Source organism: Euprymna scolopes, chromosome 30, assembly GCF_053919585.1.
Source record: "Euprymna scolopes isolate OS-2025 chromosome 30, ASM5391958v1, whole genome shotgun sequence".
NCBI classification, from domain to species: Eukaryota; Metazoa; Mollusca; class Cephalopoda; order Sepiida; family Sepiolidae; genus Euprymna; species Euprymna scolopes.
Genome location: NC_136511.1, coordinates 43,775,245 through 43,794,671, shown reverse-complemented (window position 1 = coordinate 43,794,671; position 19,427 = coordinate 43,775,245). Strand labels below are relative to the sequence as shown.

Genomic DNA, 19,427 nt, shown 5'->3' with positions numbered 1-19,427 from the left:
ATTAGATTTTGGTGAGGAGCAGACCCCGACAAGGCTTAAAGTGAACTTAATGGTTTCCGTTTCCGTGCGCACAGCTAAGGAGAAACAATTCGACCATGGTAAAGCGGGATTTTGATGGGGAAAAAAATGAACAAAACCAATAAACAAATTGGTTAAACAAAAGAATAAATAAATAAACAAAAAAAAAATAAATAAAAATAAACAAAAAAAAATAAATAAAAAACTAACAAAAAAATTGTAAAAAAACAATAAACAATAAATTTTTTGAGTCGCAGCCATTCAATAGGTGCATTTAGCAAAGAGGATGCAACTTCAAACCAAAGTTTTGTTTATTTGTTTGCTCGTTTTGTTTTATGGCATATCAACCCTTTTTGGGATCATTTAATATCGAATCCAGTCATTTTGAAAAAAAGATTCTTATGCTTCCAGTTCTTTATATCTTCACATATTTATTAATTGTGTTTTTGTTTCATTTGGTTGTTTTGTTGAGAAAAACTTGTTTTTATTTTTGACTTTGCAGAACATGATTGCGTTTTGCAAAAGGAAAAGGAAATAAACAATAACATCAATGTTTGGTATATTTCAGGCCAGGAAGCCATTATCTTCATACAATCTAATCTGGTAGTACTAGATCAAACTAAAGAGTGTCCATGGATGATGAGTAGTTAACAAAGAGATGGTCGCATTCAATACTGCCAAGACTAAGCTTGTTTCCTTCAATAATTACAAGAAACCTTCTCTACCACCCATAACAATGGCCAAGAACACATTACCAAAAGTACTTCCTTTAAACTCCTCGGCCTAACATTTACAGGGCTCTATGGACAAACTTATCTTTAGTTGACCTTTGACAACTAAACATTTTCGCTTATTAGCCAAATAGAAAAGTCACTAGCCAGACCCACATGATTTTTAGAATATGACATCTTCGTTCTGTGACGAGTATGTATATCATAAATATTTTTCTGTATTTTTTTTTTTTTTTTCATAAGTGTAATTCTAAATATACAACACATTTTATGTTGATACTTGAAGGTATAAACATTCTAATTTCTTCAGATGTTTTTTTACAACCTTTGTTAAAAAAAAGAAAAGAGTATATTGTTCTATTAAACTTTTATTGTTTTAAATAATTTAACTTTGTTCGCTTTATAAAAAAAAAAAAAAGTTGAAAAGATATTTTTCATTCAGTAATGAGCTTTGGAAGATTGTTGGAGAAAGAAATACAATCACTAAAAGATAAGCGTTTCATTATTTCTAGTCACCACTTTGAAAAATCACTTGTAAATGCGACTGTTTCACTCGCAATGTAGAGCCCTGATTGAGAGCCATGCCAAGGCTGCTGCAAGGAATGGTGGCCTCTCTCTACTGTGCTAGAAAACTACTTACGCCTGAAAGTATCCTGTACCTCTATAAGGCCACTATTCGCCCATGTATGGAGTACTGTTGTCATATTTGGGCTGGTGCATCTGCTACTTGTCTCTCACTCTGACAGGGTTCAAAAGAGAGTTGCTAACCTGATAGGTCTTGAACTGTCATCTAGGCTTCAGTCTCTGTCCCATCGACGAAATGTTGCATCCCTCTGCCTGTTCTCCAAGTACTTTAACAGTGAATGCTCTGACGAATTACAAGCACTTATACCTCCCTCGACGTGAATAACCCCAACAAAGCCAACAAGCAGCTAAATCCCACCCCTTCACTGTAGAGATCGCTAGGTGTAAGAAAGCCTTCTACTCCAATAGTTTCTTCCCCAGAACTGCTACACTTTGGAACTCCCTTCCAGGATTATGCTTTTCCAACTGTACTGACATGCAGAAGTTCAAATGTAATGTGAACAGACATCTTGCTACTCATCTCCCTTCATAATACCCTTGCAACTTATGTCCCCGATAGTAGTCCCTGCTTCAAAGTGGCACTGTGCCTTGTTTGGGGTATAAAAAAAAAAGTACAGGTTGCTCAATTCCCAACAGCACTCATCCAAAATCAACATCACAGTGACAAGGAGAAATCTAAGACAACCAAAAGCAATAACGGGAATGCTATTTACATTAGTTGTCATACAAATGCTAAAAGAACAGTCTACCCTACTATTTCACATATAAGTAAGTGGAGGAATAGTTAATGCATATCTTTCATCTTTCCTCGAACATGACTTGACATGTTTCGAAATTTTTGAGATGAGGATTGATAATTCGTATTATTTCGACTACTGTTCTCATTTCAAGTGTTATTTTCACAATATTTTAGTCGCTATAACATCTGACCTTTTTCAGGTGTATCTTGTCGAATTCGAAAATCTTTCTATCAAACTTAAAAAATCAGTATGCAATTTCAAGCAGAACTCTATTTTTCTAATCCACTTATATCAAGAAAAAAAAAAATGAATTATACGTGTACGTGGGATATTCCAAAAGTAATGTCTTCTATTCTTTTTGTATTCCGCCCGAATGGATCAGAGGGGATTACAGATTGCATTGTCATAATGACTAAACTTTTGCATGTATGTCCTGTAAGTTTCATCTCTCCATTGCAGATATTGATGGTGTGAAACTAAGAAAAACAACCCCTGTCATGGATGTGCATCAGAAGGAAAGATGTATCTTTGAATTCCTAGCAAAAGTGCATTGAGAATGGTGGTGACTATACAAAAAAATAAATTCTGGAGCAAAAAAGGAAGCTCGTTTGAATGGTACCTCTCCCATCTTCGTAACCAACATTTTTTAATTAATAAAAAATTTTTCTTTTAAATAAGAGGCTTTAGTTTTGGAATGACCCTCATTTATTGAACAACGGCAAACGTGCAAACACAAGCCATACTCCAAAAAAAATAAATAAATAAAAAAATAAAAAAACAAATACATTTTCATACAGAGAATCTTGACAAAAAGGTGAAAATAATTGTCAGATGATATGCTTAACCCTTTATAACCTAGTTGAACTACATAAATAAATGAATATAATGGCATAAATAAAGTGGGAATTGATTCAAACACACCTTGTACATATTAGTTCAGTATCTGGGTAGATGTCAGATACCTCTAGATTGCAACTGTCCATTGTTACATTCAGTATGCCGCCATCTGTTTCAAAGAGTGGAGGATTTTGTTTGTTGTCATCACACATACTTTTTTCAAGCACTACAGATAATAATCAGGGTAAGTTTATGAAATGCAAAAATTCTCAGTGGTTGGTTGGTTGGTTGTTTTTGTTTTACGGCATATCAACACTTTTCGGGTTATTTAATGCCGAATCCAAAGATTTTGAAGAAAAATTTTTTTAATAGAATATATTTGTTGTTTTCACGTCGGTTTCTATTTAACCCATAGTTGGAACCCTAACAGGTACTACCACTCTGGGTCAGAGTGGACCTGGGAGCAATGGTAATTTAAAGGTGGCTCCACACTCCCCAAAGCCCACAAGCTGGGGCCTCACCACTGGATATAGTTTAAGGTCATATCCAGGACCCCCATTGAGGGACTTTTACCCTCTGCAGGGAGGCAGTCGGCGTATTCTAATGCCCCACCGACAGGGCCGTCTCAGTGGTAGTTTAACTATTGAACTACATAATTTTTCCAGTTTGAAGAAAATCATAGTATCATTAAAACTTTAACTAAAATTAATAAATTTTTTTTTTTTCAACATCTACATCATAATTCAGGTCATAATCGGTTAAAAATATGCGTGCATGCTCGAAATCATTTTTGATGTCCAAAAATAATTTCAATTTTTAGATCTAATTATAAGAATAAAGAGATCAGAATTTCAATATGACAGTAAAGACACTTTTTTTTTTACACTATTTTCAACTTATGCCCATGAAAACAAATGACAGTACACTCACATATGTGCATACATTCACACAACAGACAAACACTCTTCAAACATGCAACTTTTCTTACAAATAATTTAGTCACATAAACTTTCAATCAATTGTAAATTTATATATATACTAGCAGACCGTCTGGCATTGCCTGGTCATAAAATACACATAAATATTATGTTTTCATTCATACAGAAACTGAGACATGTGTATGTAAGTATTATATTTTTTATAAACAGTTCACTTCTTGTAAGTAAAAAAAAACAAATACTAAAGCTGAGATCGAAACCAAAACCTAAAGACAATGAGTCAAAAACGATAACCATTAGGCCAACTTGACACAATCTTTAAAAGGTGTTTTCTAACCTACTTATTCTTAACATAAGGAATTTATTATTTGAACAATTCATGCATGCACATCTGTGAAACAGCTGACAAACAGATAAAAATCTGATGATCCCCCACCCCCACATATTAATTTTACAATTTTGACCCCTTAGCAGGCCTATTTTCCAGTTGAAAACCATTAAAAAGTTTTCCATGTATCTGGATACCCTATATACTAAATTTCAAATCAGGAGATAAAAAATTTGTTGAGCCTATAGGTTGAGAAGTGTCCTCACACACGAAGGCCAGAGGAAGTTGGCCGAAACGTTGTGAACCAATAAAAAACAAACAAACAACAACTAATAAAGATGAGACTAATAGTCCGAAATAAAAAATACAATTAACATAAAAAAAAAAATGCTCATCTCAAAAATAAAAAATTCCAATTAAGGAATAATATATATATATATGTCCTCACACACATTTTCACTTTCATATAATAGATATATAGACTAGCAAGAAGTTGGGCATTACCCAGTCATAAAATACACTTAAATATATTTTAATTTATATAGATTTCATATTTATTATTATAGAGCCAATTCTCTATTGATTATTATATTGTACCCAATGTATATAATTTTTAGGGTTATGTTTTAATCTCTATTTATATAATCCATGTCCATAAATAATTTTCAAAAATTTCTTTTATTACATGAGGATTTTCTCAGTATTTTAATATTAGATATGATTTCTTTTCTTTCTTTATTTTATTTATTTTTTTTTTATTACATTTTCACCCCCAAACAAGGCACATTGCCACTTTGGTGTAGGGGGCTACTATCAGGGGCATAGCTACTGGGGTACTATGTAGGGAGTTGGGCAGCAAGATGTGTTTCACATGACACTTGAACTTCTGCATGTCAGTACAGTTAGGGAAGCAGGGACTTGGAATGGAATTCCAGAGTCTAGTGGTTCTGGGGAAGAAACTACTGGAGTAGAAAGCTCTTTTACATCTAGGGATCTCTACTGTGTGGGGGTGGGATTTAGCTGCCCTCGGGTTTGTCGAGGGTGTTTACGTTGAGGGGGCACAAGTGCTTGCAGTTCGTCAGAGCATTCACCATTAAAATACTTGTAGAGGAATGCAACATTTCGTCGATGGGACAGAGACTGAAGCTTAGATGACAGTTCAGGACCTATCAGATTGGTGACTCTCTTTTGAACCTTGTCTAAGAGCGAGAGACTAGTAGCAGATGCACCAGCCCAAATATGACAACAATACTCCATACATGGGCAAATGGTGGCCTTATAGAGGATACTTTCGGGTGTTAGTAGTTTTCTAGCACAGTAGAGAGAGCCTACCTTCTTCGCAACGGTCCTTTTGTTTTTTTTATTACTTATCAACAAGCAGGACACTTGGCATTGCCCAGTTGTGAAATATATTTAAATATATTTTAATTTTATGCAAATTTCATATTTATCATTATAGAACCAATACTCTATTGATCAATGCCTCTGTTCAGTCTCGAAAGACAAAGGACACCCCCCACCCCCGTAGGGGCAGCTGCACATGTAATTATGAGGCAAGGGTTTCGCAATCCCCAACCACACCTCTCATGAATTGAAACTGAGTCCAGTGGCAAGAAGAAGTCCAGGATGACTGGAAACAATGCCGAGATAAGCAGAGAGCAAATGCAGCACCTGGAAGTCCCAAATGGTCACCCATTTAGTACTGACCCAGTTCAATATTGCTTAACTTCAGTGATTCAATGGGAACCGGTGTGTCAATGTGATTATGCTGTTATTATATCATCCCCAATATGTCATAGTGATTTCAAAGCATCTAAAATAAAAAAGAAAATATATGACTTGGATGCCATCAACTAAAATCCAAATCAAAACATATAGCTCTCCAGCATTATTTGTTACCATCTGAGCAAAACTTTAAAAATTAATTTAGTTAAACATACAAATGTATACTTGCACATGCATAAAAAGGTACATGTTTAATTGATTTACACCTGCAAAATTTCAATTTTTACCCTTTAGCAGCTATTTTTACCGGCTAAAACTCATACCAAATTTCTTCCACAGGTCCCATTCCCAATATAATAAGTTTCAAGCCTGTAGACCAAACATTAACAAAGTAGTTTGATAAGTGACCATTCAGCACACACACAAAGAAACTTACATATATATATATATATATCTTCTTCTTTACTGATTTTTCTTAATTACATTTTGTCTCTGCAGCCGTGTCAAACGCATATCTTATTTTTCGTTTATTAATATTTTTGGAATTTTTTTTTCCCCTTTTCCGTGTACATAGTTGTGAATTATTCCATGAATTTCAGCCTTTTGGATTATTTTGGACCATCTTCCAATTACGTGATTTCCTTGGATTTTACTTGTGCGAATCGAATTTCAATTAACTTTCTTGGATTTATATTTTTGGAGTTTACCGTCATTGGATAATTTACCTTTCACCAGACTATACATTCACGTGAAATCACCTTTTTCTCCACCATATTCCCTCTGCTTCACTTTTTGTTATCAAGCAAGATCTTTGACTTACTTGCAGTTTCATCAAATACTTTTGTATGCAAAATCCAATCCCGCATTTTGCTAATTCCTACTCTCTGATGAGAAGGAAAGTATTTCTTCGAAACTCCGCGGATTAAGGACTATCAACTTATTAAGTGTTTCTTTTTCAGATTAAATATGTTTTTATCTCATTTTTAAAGTGTTTTTAACATGTTTTATTAACTATTTGCTCTTATTATATATATATATATGTATATATGTGTATATATATATATATATATATATATATATATATATATATATATATATATATAGAGAGAGAGAGAGAGAGAGAGAGAGAGAGAGAGAGAGAGATATAGATATACATGCACACAAAGATAAATTTATTGCATTTATTACCAATGTTTTTCTATTATATGCAACATTCACATTTTTATCCATTTTCAATTATAATTTCACTTTTATTATAAGTTAACTACCGCTGCGGGTTTTAGTACATTTCTAAAATGTGCCTATCATCTACGTCATATCCACGTCAAAATTCACACTAAAAACTTACCTCAGCAACAATCCCCAAGTCTCCTTTTTCTTGGGCGTCCAATTTGATTTTGTCGATACTTCGGCCTAAAAAGAAATTTTAAAAAATTGAATGAAAAAAACATTTTATTAATTAATTTATTTTTGCTATTTATTGAATAAATACATTTTTTTGTAATTATGAAAAAATGAAATGAATAAATAATGACAATGCACAAATGGGGATGGAAAAAGAAGGAGAGGAGAGGTAATTGTGTGGCGATATGATTTTCTTAAAAAAAAAAAAACTACTTGATCAATGTATATGATTTTTGGAATATGACATCTTCATTCCGTGATAAGTACGTACATGATAAAGATTTTTCTGTATTTCTTTTTGTTTTAATTAAGTGTAATTCTAAGCACCAACATTTTATTTTTTTTATTAATAATAAGTTTGTCAAATTATAAAGAAAATTCTATTTACATTTCAGTAAAGTCAATGGAGGACTCTCCATTATCTCCCTAGTCCCCCCAAAAAACTACATTGTACATTTTAGGTTATTTTAAGAATTGGAATCTGTAATTGTATTGTAGACTATCAGTAAAACTAAAATTGCCAAATAATAAACAATTTAGAGAAAAATGGAACGATAAAAAATATGGCCCGATTAAACTGCATAGATAAAAATGACACAAGTGAAAAATATAGATGACAATCTCGCATTTAGTTTATCAAAGGGAAAACATTAAGTAGTTTGAAAAAATAAAAAATAAAATTATATTATATTTAAAAGTAGACGAGGACACTCAGCTAAATCAATTCCACCCCCACTTGCAAAATTAAAAAAAAAAAAAAGAAATTCTACCATTTTTTATATATATAGTAGAATTTAGCTAAATCAATTCCACTCCCCACCCTGCAAAAATAAAAAAAAATAAATTCTACTTTTTATATATATATATATATATATATATATATACATATATATATATATATATATATATAAAGGTAGAATTTATTTGTATATATAGTATATATAGTAGAATTTAGAATCAGAATTGTAGAACAGAATCGGTAATTGTATTGGAATCTGGCAAAAATGGATTTTGACTAAAATGCAGAAAATTCACATTTGGAGACTTTTCTGAATTGCTAAAATGTAGAGAACTCACACCCCCTGGTGAAATGAAGAAGAAAGGAGGAAGGACAGTAAAGGGGGGGTATTAGAAGGGAAGGAGGGAGAAAATAGGGGAGGGAGTAGCAAATATTGTGCAACTTACCTGTAGCTTGAGCAATGGCTTTCATAAGCACCGTCTCCCCAATCCCAAGTTCCAAACCCTCATAAGCAGGAGCCAACTTGTTGAGACATAAATAGACGGCACAAAGCAGGTCATTTGGTGATAGAGCTATCACAGATCGAAAGAAGTTACTGAGAATTTCAACCATTTTTAACCTGACAATATAAGCAAATAGAAACAGTGGTTGAAATACAGTTGTTTTTTAATAAGAAAGATTTAAATGCTGTGATATCACAATTTTATAATGCAATAAATGCCAACAGTTTTGTGCTTTTGAGAATGAAATTCATGTGTGCATTTGTGACGTAATCCCCTATTGGGGAGCTTTAGAATTCCCCAGAGGGCCTAGGAGGGGTCGAATAACTATGCTGAGATAGCTAATTGTTCCCGGGTGACGCCAGATAACCCGAGGATTTAAAATGGAGAATATAAGTATATATATTTTATTTCATGTCAAAATAGATATTGTTTGAAACCAGAGAAATATATTTTACAACTAAAGTTGATGACAGGGAACTTGAAGCATAACATTGTCTGGCCTTGGTGAACTCAAAGTCGGATGTTAAAACTGACATCTGACCTTAGCGGGTCGTGAGAATTAGTATGTCTGTAGAATTCAGATCCCAGATTCGGGAATTGCACACATGCAATAACCTGAAGCTTTTCGATTTTGTGGCAAAATCTTATTGGCTGGGGAAACTTCCACCCCATCCACATAGCTCACTATATATACGACTGTCGCGCAAAAATTAGTCAGAACAGAAGAGTTTTTCGAGAGATTGATTTTTGATTTCGGGGAGAACAGACCGTACAGAGATGTGACTCCTCTAGCTCCTCATCCACCCATCTGACGCTGTCTGTGAAGAGATTTGAGACTTTGAAAATCTTACTAAGAACTGAATGATATTTGTAAAAACATTTGTACATAAGTTTGTGAAATTAATTCTGTAGACTAGAGTTTCATGAGTTTGTTTTTCTTCCTGCGTACGGCTTCAATATTCGCTTTCAGCATACAAGATTCAATGTAACAACCCTCAGAGAAGGACTAGACAATACGAGCCGAGATTTTCAGATAAACAGGGGTCCTAGTCAAGCTTCATCAAAAAAGGGGGTTACACATTTGAATTTATTTAATTTTTAACTTGAATCTATATTACAACATTTTCTGCTTGAAATTCCGTCCAAATTCCAGAGTTTGACAGAAACATTCCTAAATTTGACAAGATACACCTGAAAAAAGTCGGAGCTTACATTGACTGAAATATTGTGAAAACCACATTCAAGATGAGAACAGTAGTCCAATAAATTTAAATAATATGAATCTATATTATATTTTTCTTTGTCTGTCTGTCTGTCCCATTTTTTCTCAAAAACTACTGAGGCAATCTGGCTGAAAGTTTTATGGAACTTTGTTATAAGTGCAATTAATTATTATGGTAGCCATTCAATGCATAGTTAGTGATTAATGTTAGATAATAATATGCTAAAAAAATGGATGGTCACATTCAATGCTGCCAAGACTAAACTTGTTTCCTTCAATAACTACAAATTACCGCCCCATTAGCCTCCTCCCACTTTTTGCCAAAATATTTGAGTCCATAATTAACTAAGCTCTAGTCCATCACCTTGCAGATGCTAAACTTCTAACTGACCAACAATATGGATTTAGGCAAGCCCGTTCCACAGCAGACATTCTAACTGTAATCTCCAACCGTATATACCATTCACTTGACAAAGCAGGGGAGGGTAGAGCGGTAGCTCTAGATATATCTAAGGCTTTTGACAGGGTATTGCACGAAGGTCTTTTCAGAAAAATCAGATCATACGGTATCACTGGAAGAATACTTAACATAATTAAATCCTTCTTAGATAAGAGAAAAATCCAGGTTGTCCTCGATGGCCGTACATCTAAACAATATGATATAAATGCGGGAGTGCCTCAGGGGTCTATCCTTGGACCTCTATTATTCCTAATATTCATAAATGACCTCCCTGGCAAAACTGTCTGTGAGATGGGTATATATGTGGACGACACCACGCTCTATAACAGACATGACAGGAAAACAAATGAACACATATCTAAAGAAATGGCAGAAATACTAGAGAATGACCTCCAATCTGTAGTGGAATGGGGACAAAAATGGATGGTCACGTTCAATGCCGCCAAGACTAAACTTGTTTCCTTCAATCACTACAAGAAACCTTCTCTACCATCAACAGCAATGGCCAAAAACTCTTTATCTGAAAAGCACATCTTTTAAACTCCTCGGCCTAACGTTCACAGGAAACATGAGTTGGAACAATTACATTGAAAACATTGCCAGGACCGCTGCGAAAAAGGTAGGTTCTCTCTACCGTGCTAGAAAGCTACTGACCCATGAAAGTATCCTGTACCTCTATAAGGCCACCATTCGCCCATGTATGGAGTATTGTTGTCATGCAGAAGTTCAAGTGTAACGTGAACCGACATCTTGCTGCCCAACTCCCCACCTAGTACCCCCTGTAGCCTGTGTCCCGAATAGTAGCCCCCTACATCAAAGTGGCAATGTGCCTTATTTGTGGTGAAAATGTAAAAAAAAGTTAAATTGGTTATTATCGATCTATCTATTTATCTATCTATCCAGTGATATCGTTAAAATAGTTTATATTGGAAGTTATTTATTGTTTAGAAGATAGAATTGGTCTGGAATGTAAAAATGGGTTTTAACAGAAGATGTTTACCAAAATTAGCTAAGTTAAAAATAAGCAAAATAACCTTGAGCAGCTGCATACGTGACAGAGGTCACACGTTAGGAAACTTGCTTTTGATGGTGACGTAACAGAACTAAGAGGTCAAGAAGATTAGATTGAGGAGTGTGAGTAAGTTTGGTCACGAAAGTGAACAGACGTGCTTCAAAGCCAGGAAGCGGGGCTGAAAGAACAAGCATGTAGACACATAAGTAGACTCCTGGTGAAGACCACTGAGACACTGAAATAAATTTATATTTTGTAAAATATAAAGTCATCATTGTTTCTGTGAGTTTACAATCGGTTATAGTGTTGGTCGTGCATCACAGAGCCCAGAAGTGAAGACAGAAAAACTCCAAGAAAGGAAAGGTATGAAGCATATATAAGATACTAGTCTGGGTGCCCGGTGTTGCCTGGATGTTTGGAGGTGTGTGTTGAGCAAAAAAATAAAAATAAAAAGTGGTAGTAGGCAGGCAGGCAGGCAGGCTAGAACCTGTACCACAAAGGAGGAAAAGAATATGAAAAAAAAAAGGTAACATCTTTGCCATTGCATCCATCGCAAAACTAGAAGTGGCGAAGGTTTAAATTAGCCTAGTCAATCGAAAAGAGAGGGATGACTTTTGAAAATATCAGCGAAAAAAGCGACCCCTCCTTGTAGAAAACTGCCCAGTTGAGGATGAAGGAATTAATGTTTCAGCCAATTTTTCGATATTTGTCGTCCAGAGGGTCAAGCTTAAAAACAATACCGATTTGTGAAAATCCGTCTCCTCTGTCGAAAGTTTTAGGCAGACATACAAACATACATACATTTAAACAGACAGGTGAGATTTATATTATAGATGATATCTTTATGTAAATACGAACTGCAATATATCCCCTATGGCTATACTATACAACATGACTCGGTTTATACGTGGTTACATACTCTCCTCTGCAACATACATTTAATTTATACGTTTATATCAACATTTCCAGCTATTACCGTAGCTGGAGATCTTGTGGAGTAGACCTTTATCCCATACCCTATCAAACGCCTTTGATATGTCAAGAGCAATTACCCTAGATAGGAAGCCTCAGTTGAGAGATCCAGTAATCCTATGAGATATAACCGTTAGTACATCTGCTCTAAATCTAGCAGAATGGAAACCCTGATTCCATGTCACTAAGGTTATTTTTTGCTGAGGTGGCTAACTTCTCCATTTAACAGATTCCAACAACTTACTCATGACACACAGGAGACTTATTGGTCCGTACTGAGAGGGAGATAACTGATCACCTGAATTCTTAAATAAATGATGAGATTTTTCAGGGTGTTGGGAAGCCTTTCTCCTCAAGACAATGCATAAACAGCTTTGTAAGTATGGGGGCTAGTTCTGGTTGAAGCTTTTTCAGCACTATAATTGGAATGCTGAAGATTTTTGATTAGCTTGGCAACATCATGTACAGATACAGATATAGCGTGTTTTCTGATACAGGAAGAAATATGGGGGGATGGTGGCCTTGGTCGCATAGGTAGAATTAGCTGCAAAGTTCTTGGCAAAGAGTTTGGCTTTGTCTGATGCTGGCGAGATTACATCAAGTCTTTAGTTCAGGAACCTGTTTGCTATTTGCCAAAACTGGTGGGAACCAAGCCGCTGCTCAGCTACTTCGGACTTAACGGACTAAGCATACAACTCTCTTGCATTCTTTATTACTCTTTTACTTTGCTGAGAGTCCTGAAACCGGCTTTACTCTCAGTACATCTATTACATTAGAAGCAATGGAAAAAATGATTTCTATACGCAATAGAGGACATTACTTTGAAGAGAACTAAGAGTTTCATGTATGTACTATCAATAAAAGTGCCCATACAAAAAATGTCTGGAAACTTATTGAAGGCACCTTCTAATTTTATTACGTCCATCAACATTTCAATATATTTACAAGTATATGTCATCTTGTTTTTTCTTCTAGTTATCTAATAGAAACTTAGTATCGGTTTGAAATCGAACACTATTATTTCTATCGATAATGCTCAAGTCAGTGTACTATACTAATTAATACAGACTAATGTACGAGGGACGTTCCAAAAGTAATGCCTCCTATTTTTTATTCTGCCCAAATCAAACTGCGGGGAATGAAAATTGCATTGTTATTGTGACTGAACTTATACATTCATGACCTGAAAGTTTCAGCTCTCTGTTGCAGATACTGATGCTGTAAGGCACTAAAAAAAGCAACCCGTGCCATGGACGTGCATCGGAAGCAGAATTCCTCTATGCAGAATTTTTTTTTTTTTTTTTTTTTTACCCCAAACAAGGCACATTGTCACTTTGGTGTAGGGGACTACTATCAGAGGTAGCAACTACTGGGGCACTATGTTGGGATTTGGGCAGCAAGATGTCGGTTCACGTTGCACTTGAACTTCTGCATGTCAGTACAGTTAGGGAAGCAGGAACCTGGAATGGAATACCAGAGTCTAGCGGTTCTGAGGAAGAAACTACTGGAGTAGAAAGATCTTTTACATCTAGGGATCTCTACTGTGTGGGGGTGGATTTAGCTGCCTGTCGGGTTTGTCGAGGGTGCCTACGTCGTGGGGGGATAAGTGTCTGCAGTTCGTCAGAGCATTCACCATTAAAATACTTGTAGAACAGGCAGAGGGATGCAACGTTTCGTCGATGGGACAGAGGCTGAAGCTTAGATGCCAGTTCAGGGCCTATCAGATTGGCGACTCTTTTTTTTAACCTTGTCTAGGAGCGAGAGACTAGTAGCAGATGCACCAGCCCGAATGTGACAACAATACTCCATACATGGGCGAATGGTGGCCTTATACAGGTACAGGATACTTGATCAACATTCATTAGCGCCTGTTGAATGTCTACAAAGCCGATACAACTGATTTCAGCACAGTTAGGAGATGGTTTTGTCAATTTCAGAGTGGGGACATGCTCTGAACCAGGTTGGAGAATGCTGTTGACTATGTAGAAAAATAAATTCTTTTGATAATACTACGCTTTATTGCTTTTTAATGTTTTTGAGTTTAAAAAATAGGAGGCCTTACTTTTAGAATGACCGTCATACAATTTTTCAATGTATTTGTTTTCTGGTCATGATACCGTTCGCTGAAACTTAAATAAAGACAGCTGTAACATTTTAAAATGTTTACATGTGATACAATTTTATCCCGTGATGCTTATGCTGGCATCGCACAATTTCTAATCGTTAACGTCTGTCCTGAAACAATGTGAAATTATTCTTCAAGAACGCCTTTCTTGGCTATCTTTTAAAAAAATTTTTTCCCCAACCTCTTGTTTATTTGGTGTCACCTGAAGATGATTCAACAAAGAATCAAAAACATTCACAATACATGCGGAACACAGATTAATTTTTTATTTTAATATGAAAAAAAAAAAAAAGAAAAATTGAAAAAAAAAGTTTTTTTAAGGACAATTAAGCAGAAGAATTCTATTATTTTTTAACACTGTTTACTTAAATAAAAAAATACTGCCTAAAAATACACACACACATATATATATATAAATGATTGTATGTGTGTACGTGCAGAAACGTCTCTACATAACTACTCTAACAATTTTTAGTCTACAGACTTGAAACTTAATATATAGGTGATTCAGACATGTGGAATAAATTTGATTTCATTTTTAGCCAGCAAAAATAGCTGTAACTGAAACAAGATTTGCAAATGTGTAACCAAATAATGTTTGCATAAATAAAACTATTCATAAACATTAAACAGCTCTATCTATTATTGAGCACTTTTAGATGAAAACAGTAAATATTTGCCAGAAGCAAATGTCATGAATGAAGCTTCTTTTTTAGAACTGCCAGTCTGTGGAACGCTGTACCACGGGCAGGCTTTCCAGCTGACCACTACATGGTTGTCTTCATAAACAAGTTCTTGTTAAGGCGTCTTTTAAATAATCAAATTCTATCTAATTTCCACCACTACTGATCACTATGCAATTGTTTAAGTAACCACCTTACACTTGTTAACCCTTATCCTCGAGTGACCTTTAGGCCTTGATAAGTGGCATACTAAAAATTCTGAAATGCAGGAATAAATTTATTCAAATCTATAAATCCTTTAAAGAAACAAAAGCTACAATCCAACTAAAAAAAAAAAAAAAAACTCTCACAATTATTTGGCGTTCACATTTGTTTGCGAAAAACTGGACCGAGGAAAAGCAACATCTGTTCCGCTAAGGAAAACAACAAATTGCCGCGAGCAAGAATTGCAATTGTCAATCGCAGAAAAGCCAGTGTAGCCACAACAATAGATGGCCTCACAGCAATATTGGCATTTTAATGAAGCCGCGGTGGCTCATCGAGTTCTGAAGGCGATATCAGTTGGAGAAGAAACGAGGCGGGAATGGGGCACCTCCCAATCGTGAAGGAAACAAAAGAATAAATAAAGCAATGGAACGTGTTCTGTCGAAGAAAAATGGTAACTTATTTACTTTGCTGTCCCTTCCACAAATCTTATTGTAGGCGGATAGGTGTGCGCATAACATTTAGGTTTGGTTACGACAGATCAACCCTTTTTAGGTTATTTAATGCTCAATCCAGTAATTTTGGAAAAAGTTTATTATATTCTTCTTTGTTTTTTTTTTTAACAAGGGAATCGCCACTTATCAAGATCCAGAGGCCACTCAAAGAAAAGGATTAATGAGTGTTCTGAAGGTGATGTCAGTTGGAGAAAAAACGAGGCGGGGAATGGGGCACTTCCCCATCTTAAAGGAAACAAGGGCCTTGTGATTCTTTATATTTATAGGTAATCGAAACATAAATAGTGCCAAGTTGGTAAGTTAGAACAACGACAAGGTGGCCGACATCCAGATGTTCAATGTAGAAAAACAAAATACTGGTAGAAATTCACTCAATAAATGTCATGGTGACACTTATTGAGTAGATTTCTATCAGTATTTTGTTTAACAATCAAGTTTTGAGTCATTACTGATACTCCAAAGACGGCATGTTCTTGTTGGGCATGTAGTTGTTGATTTAACTTACTCGGCACTACTTGTTCATCGAACCGAATAAAAGTTTTTAAATATGTTGAAGCATAGCTAGATAGATAGAAAAGTAACTCATTATGCCTTTGGTAATATTCATTGATTATAGATTTCAATTTTTTTTTTTTTTTAAATCCTTTTTTCGTTTGTTGGCTTCTCTGCTAAATACCCCAAAATTTTTTTTGCTTCAAGTTTTTATTTCTATCTTCAAATATTTATTCATGGATTTTGTTTTGCTTTACGGAGTAACAACCCTTTTTAGGTTATTTAATGCTGAATCTGGAAAAAAAATTTCCATGCTACAAGTTTTTTTTTGTTTTTTTTTATATCTTCGAATATTTATTCGCTGGGTTTGGTTTGATTGTTTTGTAGAGGAAAATTGTTTTTAACCTTGCAGAACATGATTGAATTTTTCAAAGGGAAAGAAAAAAAAAAAAAACACCAATGTTTGGTGCATTTTTGATCAGGATGCCAGTATCTTCAGACAGCCTGATCTAGGAGCACCAGTTATGTGCCTAGAGATGCACAATACTGGACAAAATATCACAAAATAAATCGACCGTCATTGAAAATAGTCATCTAACTTGAAACAATTCCTTTTTTTTTTTATTTTTTTTTTTTACATAGACATCACCACTTATCAAGGCCCAGGGGCCACTCAAGGATAAGGGTTAAAGAGTGTACAGCAGTCAATTGGACAATATAGTAATTGTCAGTAATAGAAATGGCTTATCAAGAACTTGTTTACATTGGACTTGAAGACAACCATATTGTAGTCAGCTGGAAAGCAGGAAAACGGAAGACAGTGCCACAGGCGCGCAGTTCTAAGAAAGAAGCTTTGTTCATGGAATCTACGTTTAGGTTTAGGTACAGATAAAGAGTGAGGGGAATTATTGATAGTGTTTTCAGTTAGACAAGTGTTTCTTGTGAAAGTTTGGCGAGGGGGGGGCATAGATTGAAGCTCAGTCGAGCACTTGCCATGAAAATAACGAGAGAAAGAATTGTACATTTACGTAGAGCATGAATTACAGTTTAGCTACATTAAAGAAGATCGACTTACATTATTATTTTTTTTCAATAGAGAGGAATAGGCTGGGCAAAGGTGAAGTGATTATGGATGTGGAAAAACAGGGACGAGAGAAAGATAGAGAAACAGATTGAGGCAGGCAGAGAGGTAGAAATAGCAATATGAACATGTTACACATTTTTCAACCTCTATTTTGTTTGCATTTTTTATGGTGTCTGGTAACAGTGGGTATGTTATATATAGGGTTATTTTAAGAGAGTCTTATTATAACTGAGAGTCTTTGAGTCTAATTAAGTATGATGTTGAAAGACTTAGAGAGAGTCTTAGTGAGAGTTTGTCATTGAGTTTTAGAGTTTGTTGTTGACTTAGAGAGAGAGAGAGATGTTGTTGGAGACTTAGAGAGATGTTGTAAAGATTGTTTGTTGTTTCTGTTATGAAGAGATTCATATATATAAAAAAACGTCCATACTTAGATGTGTTGAAGAAGCTCTTAGAGTGAGGAGACAGTGTTCAGACAGACTTAGTGTAGATATGAGATGTGTATGTCAAGACATATAATAACACAGATATATTCTATTGCTATTTCATTTTCATTTTAACTGATATACAAGACATATAATACAATTTTCACTTTACCTTTTTGGTAGAATTACAACACAAAGACGACGTTTATAAAAACACATGATGGGTTTATTTCTTCTCACGACCGGCCGTGGTTTACTCATCAAGAATTCAAAGCTTCACATATTAAGTTTCAAAGTGACCGTCTCGCTTCTAGACGTTCGAATTCCAAACTGCAGACTATCGTCTGTCGACCTCAGACTCTCTCTGAGTTTCTCTCAGTTTCTCCTCCTTAACTCTAAAGTTTTCTAACTATCTCTAGAACTTTCTATTTTCCATGACGTCATACACACGTGTTCTGGACATACGTGTCCAAAACTTTTCCTTTTTTTTTTTACAAAAGGAATTTTAACCTATACTCAGTAACCTATATTTCCAATATGTTAAAAACATGTTTGTTAAATTATCTTGTAGCTGCATTCTTTCAATTGAATTTTCATAACAAAATTGACAGTGCACATTCTTTTCTTGAAACTATTTTATCTCTAAGCTGTTTTACATTCCATTTTCTAATTCTCACACGTAATCTATTTCTAAACCTAAATTACGAGGTTCGAATTTTGTCTATTGCTATTTCATTTTCATTTTAACTAAATCTCTCTATTTTTATACTTACATGAAAAGGGAACAGCCCTTATCATGTAACATCCCTCCCTTCCATATTTCACAAAAAAAAAATGTATGCATTTTTAAATTTAGTACATTTTTTTTTTTTCTACATTTACACAACTACACAGCTAGGAAAAATCAGGCTAAAAAAAAAAAAATCTCTTTCAGTCAGCCCTCCTCGGCCGACTTCACAATTATCATATTTTTATAAGATCAGAACCTTTCTGATCTTCTTGGCATTTACTTTTTGGGTGTAGGGTCTTTACCTATGATTCACATCAGCTACTTTCCAGCCACCCATATGCCGCAGACTAGAGGTTTCCACCTCCCTCGAAATGGACGACTTCCTTCGTCCCAAAAGTGTCCTGATCGCCTCTTTCCGCATGGTTAGTCTTATCAAGTATGGCTTTGTTTTTTTTATTCTATAACTATCTTATACGGGACATACCAAAGCTCATAACCAATCTTCTTGGTTGGCTTTAACTATCAAGATATACCTTTTTTCTCTCATACAGATTCACTCGGATTTCCTTGCTTGGATTCTTAAAACTTCCCCGAACCAAGATCCAGCAGATATATCCCACATTCATGTGTCTCTAAAAAAAAATACAAGGTTATATCTTTCTTACGTAATCTACGGCATATTTTTGCCTGTCTCTTACTTCATTAAGCTATATGTGATTGCCTCGGGACTACCTATCATCGGTTTACTGGTCCCCTTAAGAATTTTTGTATTCTTTCCAACGCCTGTTTATTAATTAAGCCAAGTCTTACCACTTGCTTGGAGTCGTTACGTGCAACCAGCTTATTTTAAGCACTTAATTAACCAGGTTCCCAAATTTTTCGAATAGAGGCACATCTTGTGCTTATCAATCCCTACCAAGTCACTTTTCTTGGAAAAAAATTATAGGATCTCTAAAAA

The 19,427-nt window shown here is 35.0% G+C and overlaps 1 protein-coding gene across 1 annotated transcript in view; it reads right to left on the bottom strand.

The window, feature by feature from the left end:
• The window catches only part of LOC145254777 (DNA ligase 1-like), a 288,066-nt gene that overhangs the window by 66,159 nt on the left and 202,480 nt on the right, over positions 1-19,427 (bottom strand). The window contains exons 11-12 of the mRNA XM_080113551.1: positions 8,492-8,664; positions 7,251-7,315 (exon numbers count right to left, since the gene is read on the bottom strand). Of these exons, the coding sequence (XP_079969677.1) occupies positions 7,251-7,315; positions 8,492-8,664 (238 nt within the window). The remainder of the gene's footprint in view (positions 1-7,250; positions 7,316-8,491; positions 8,665-19,427) is intronic.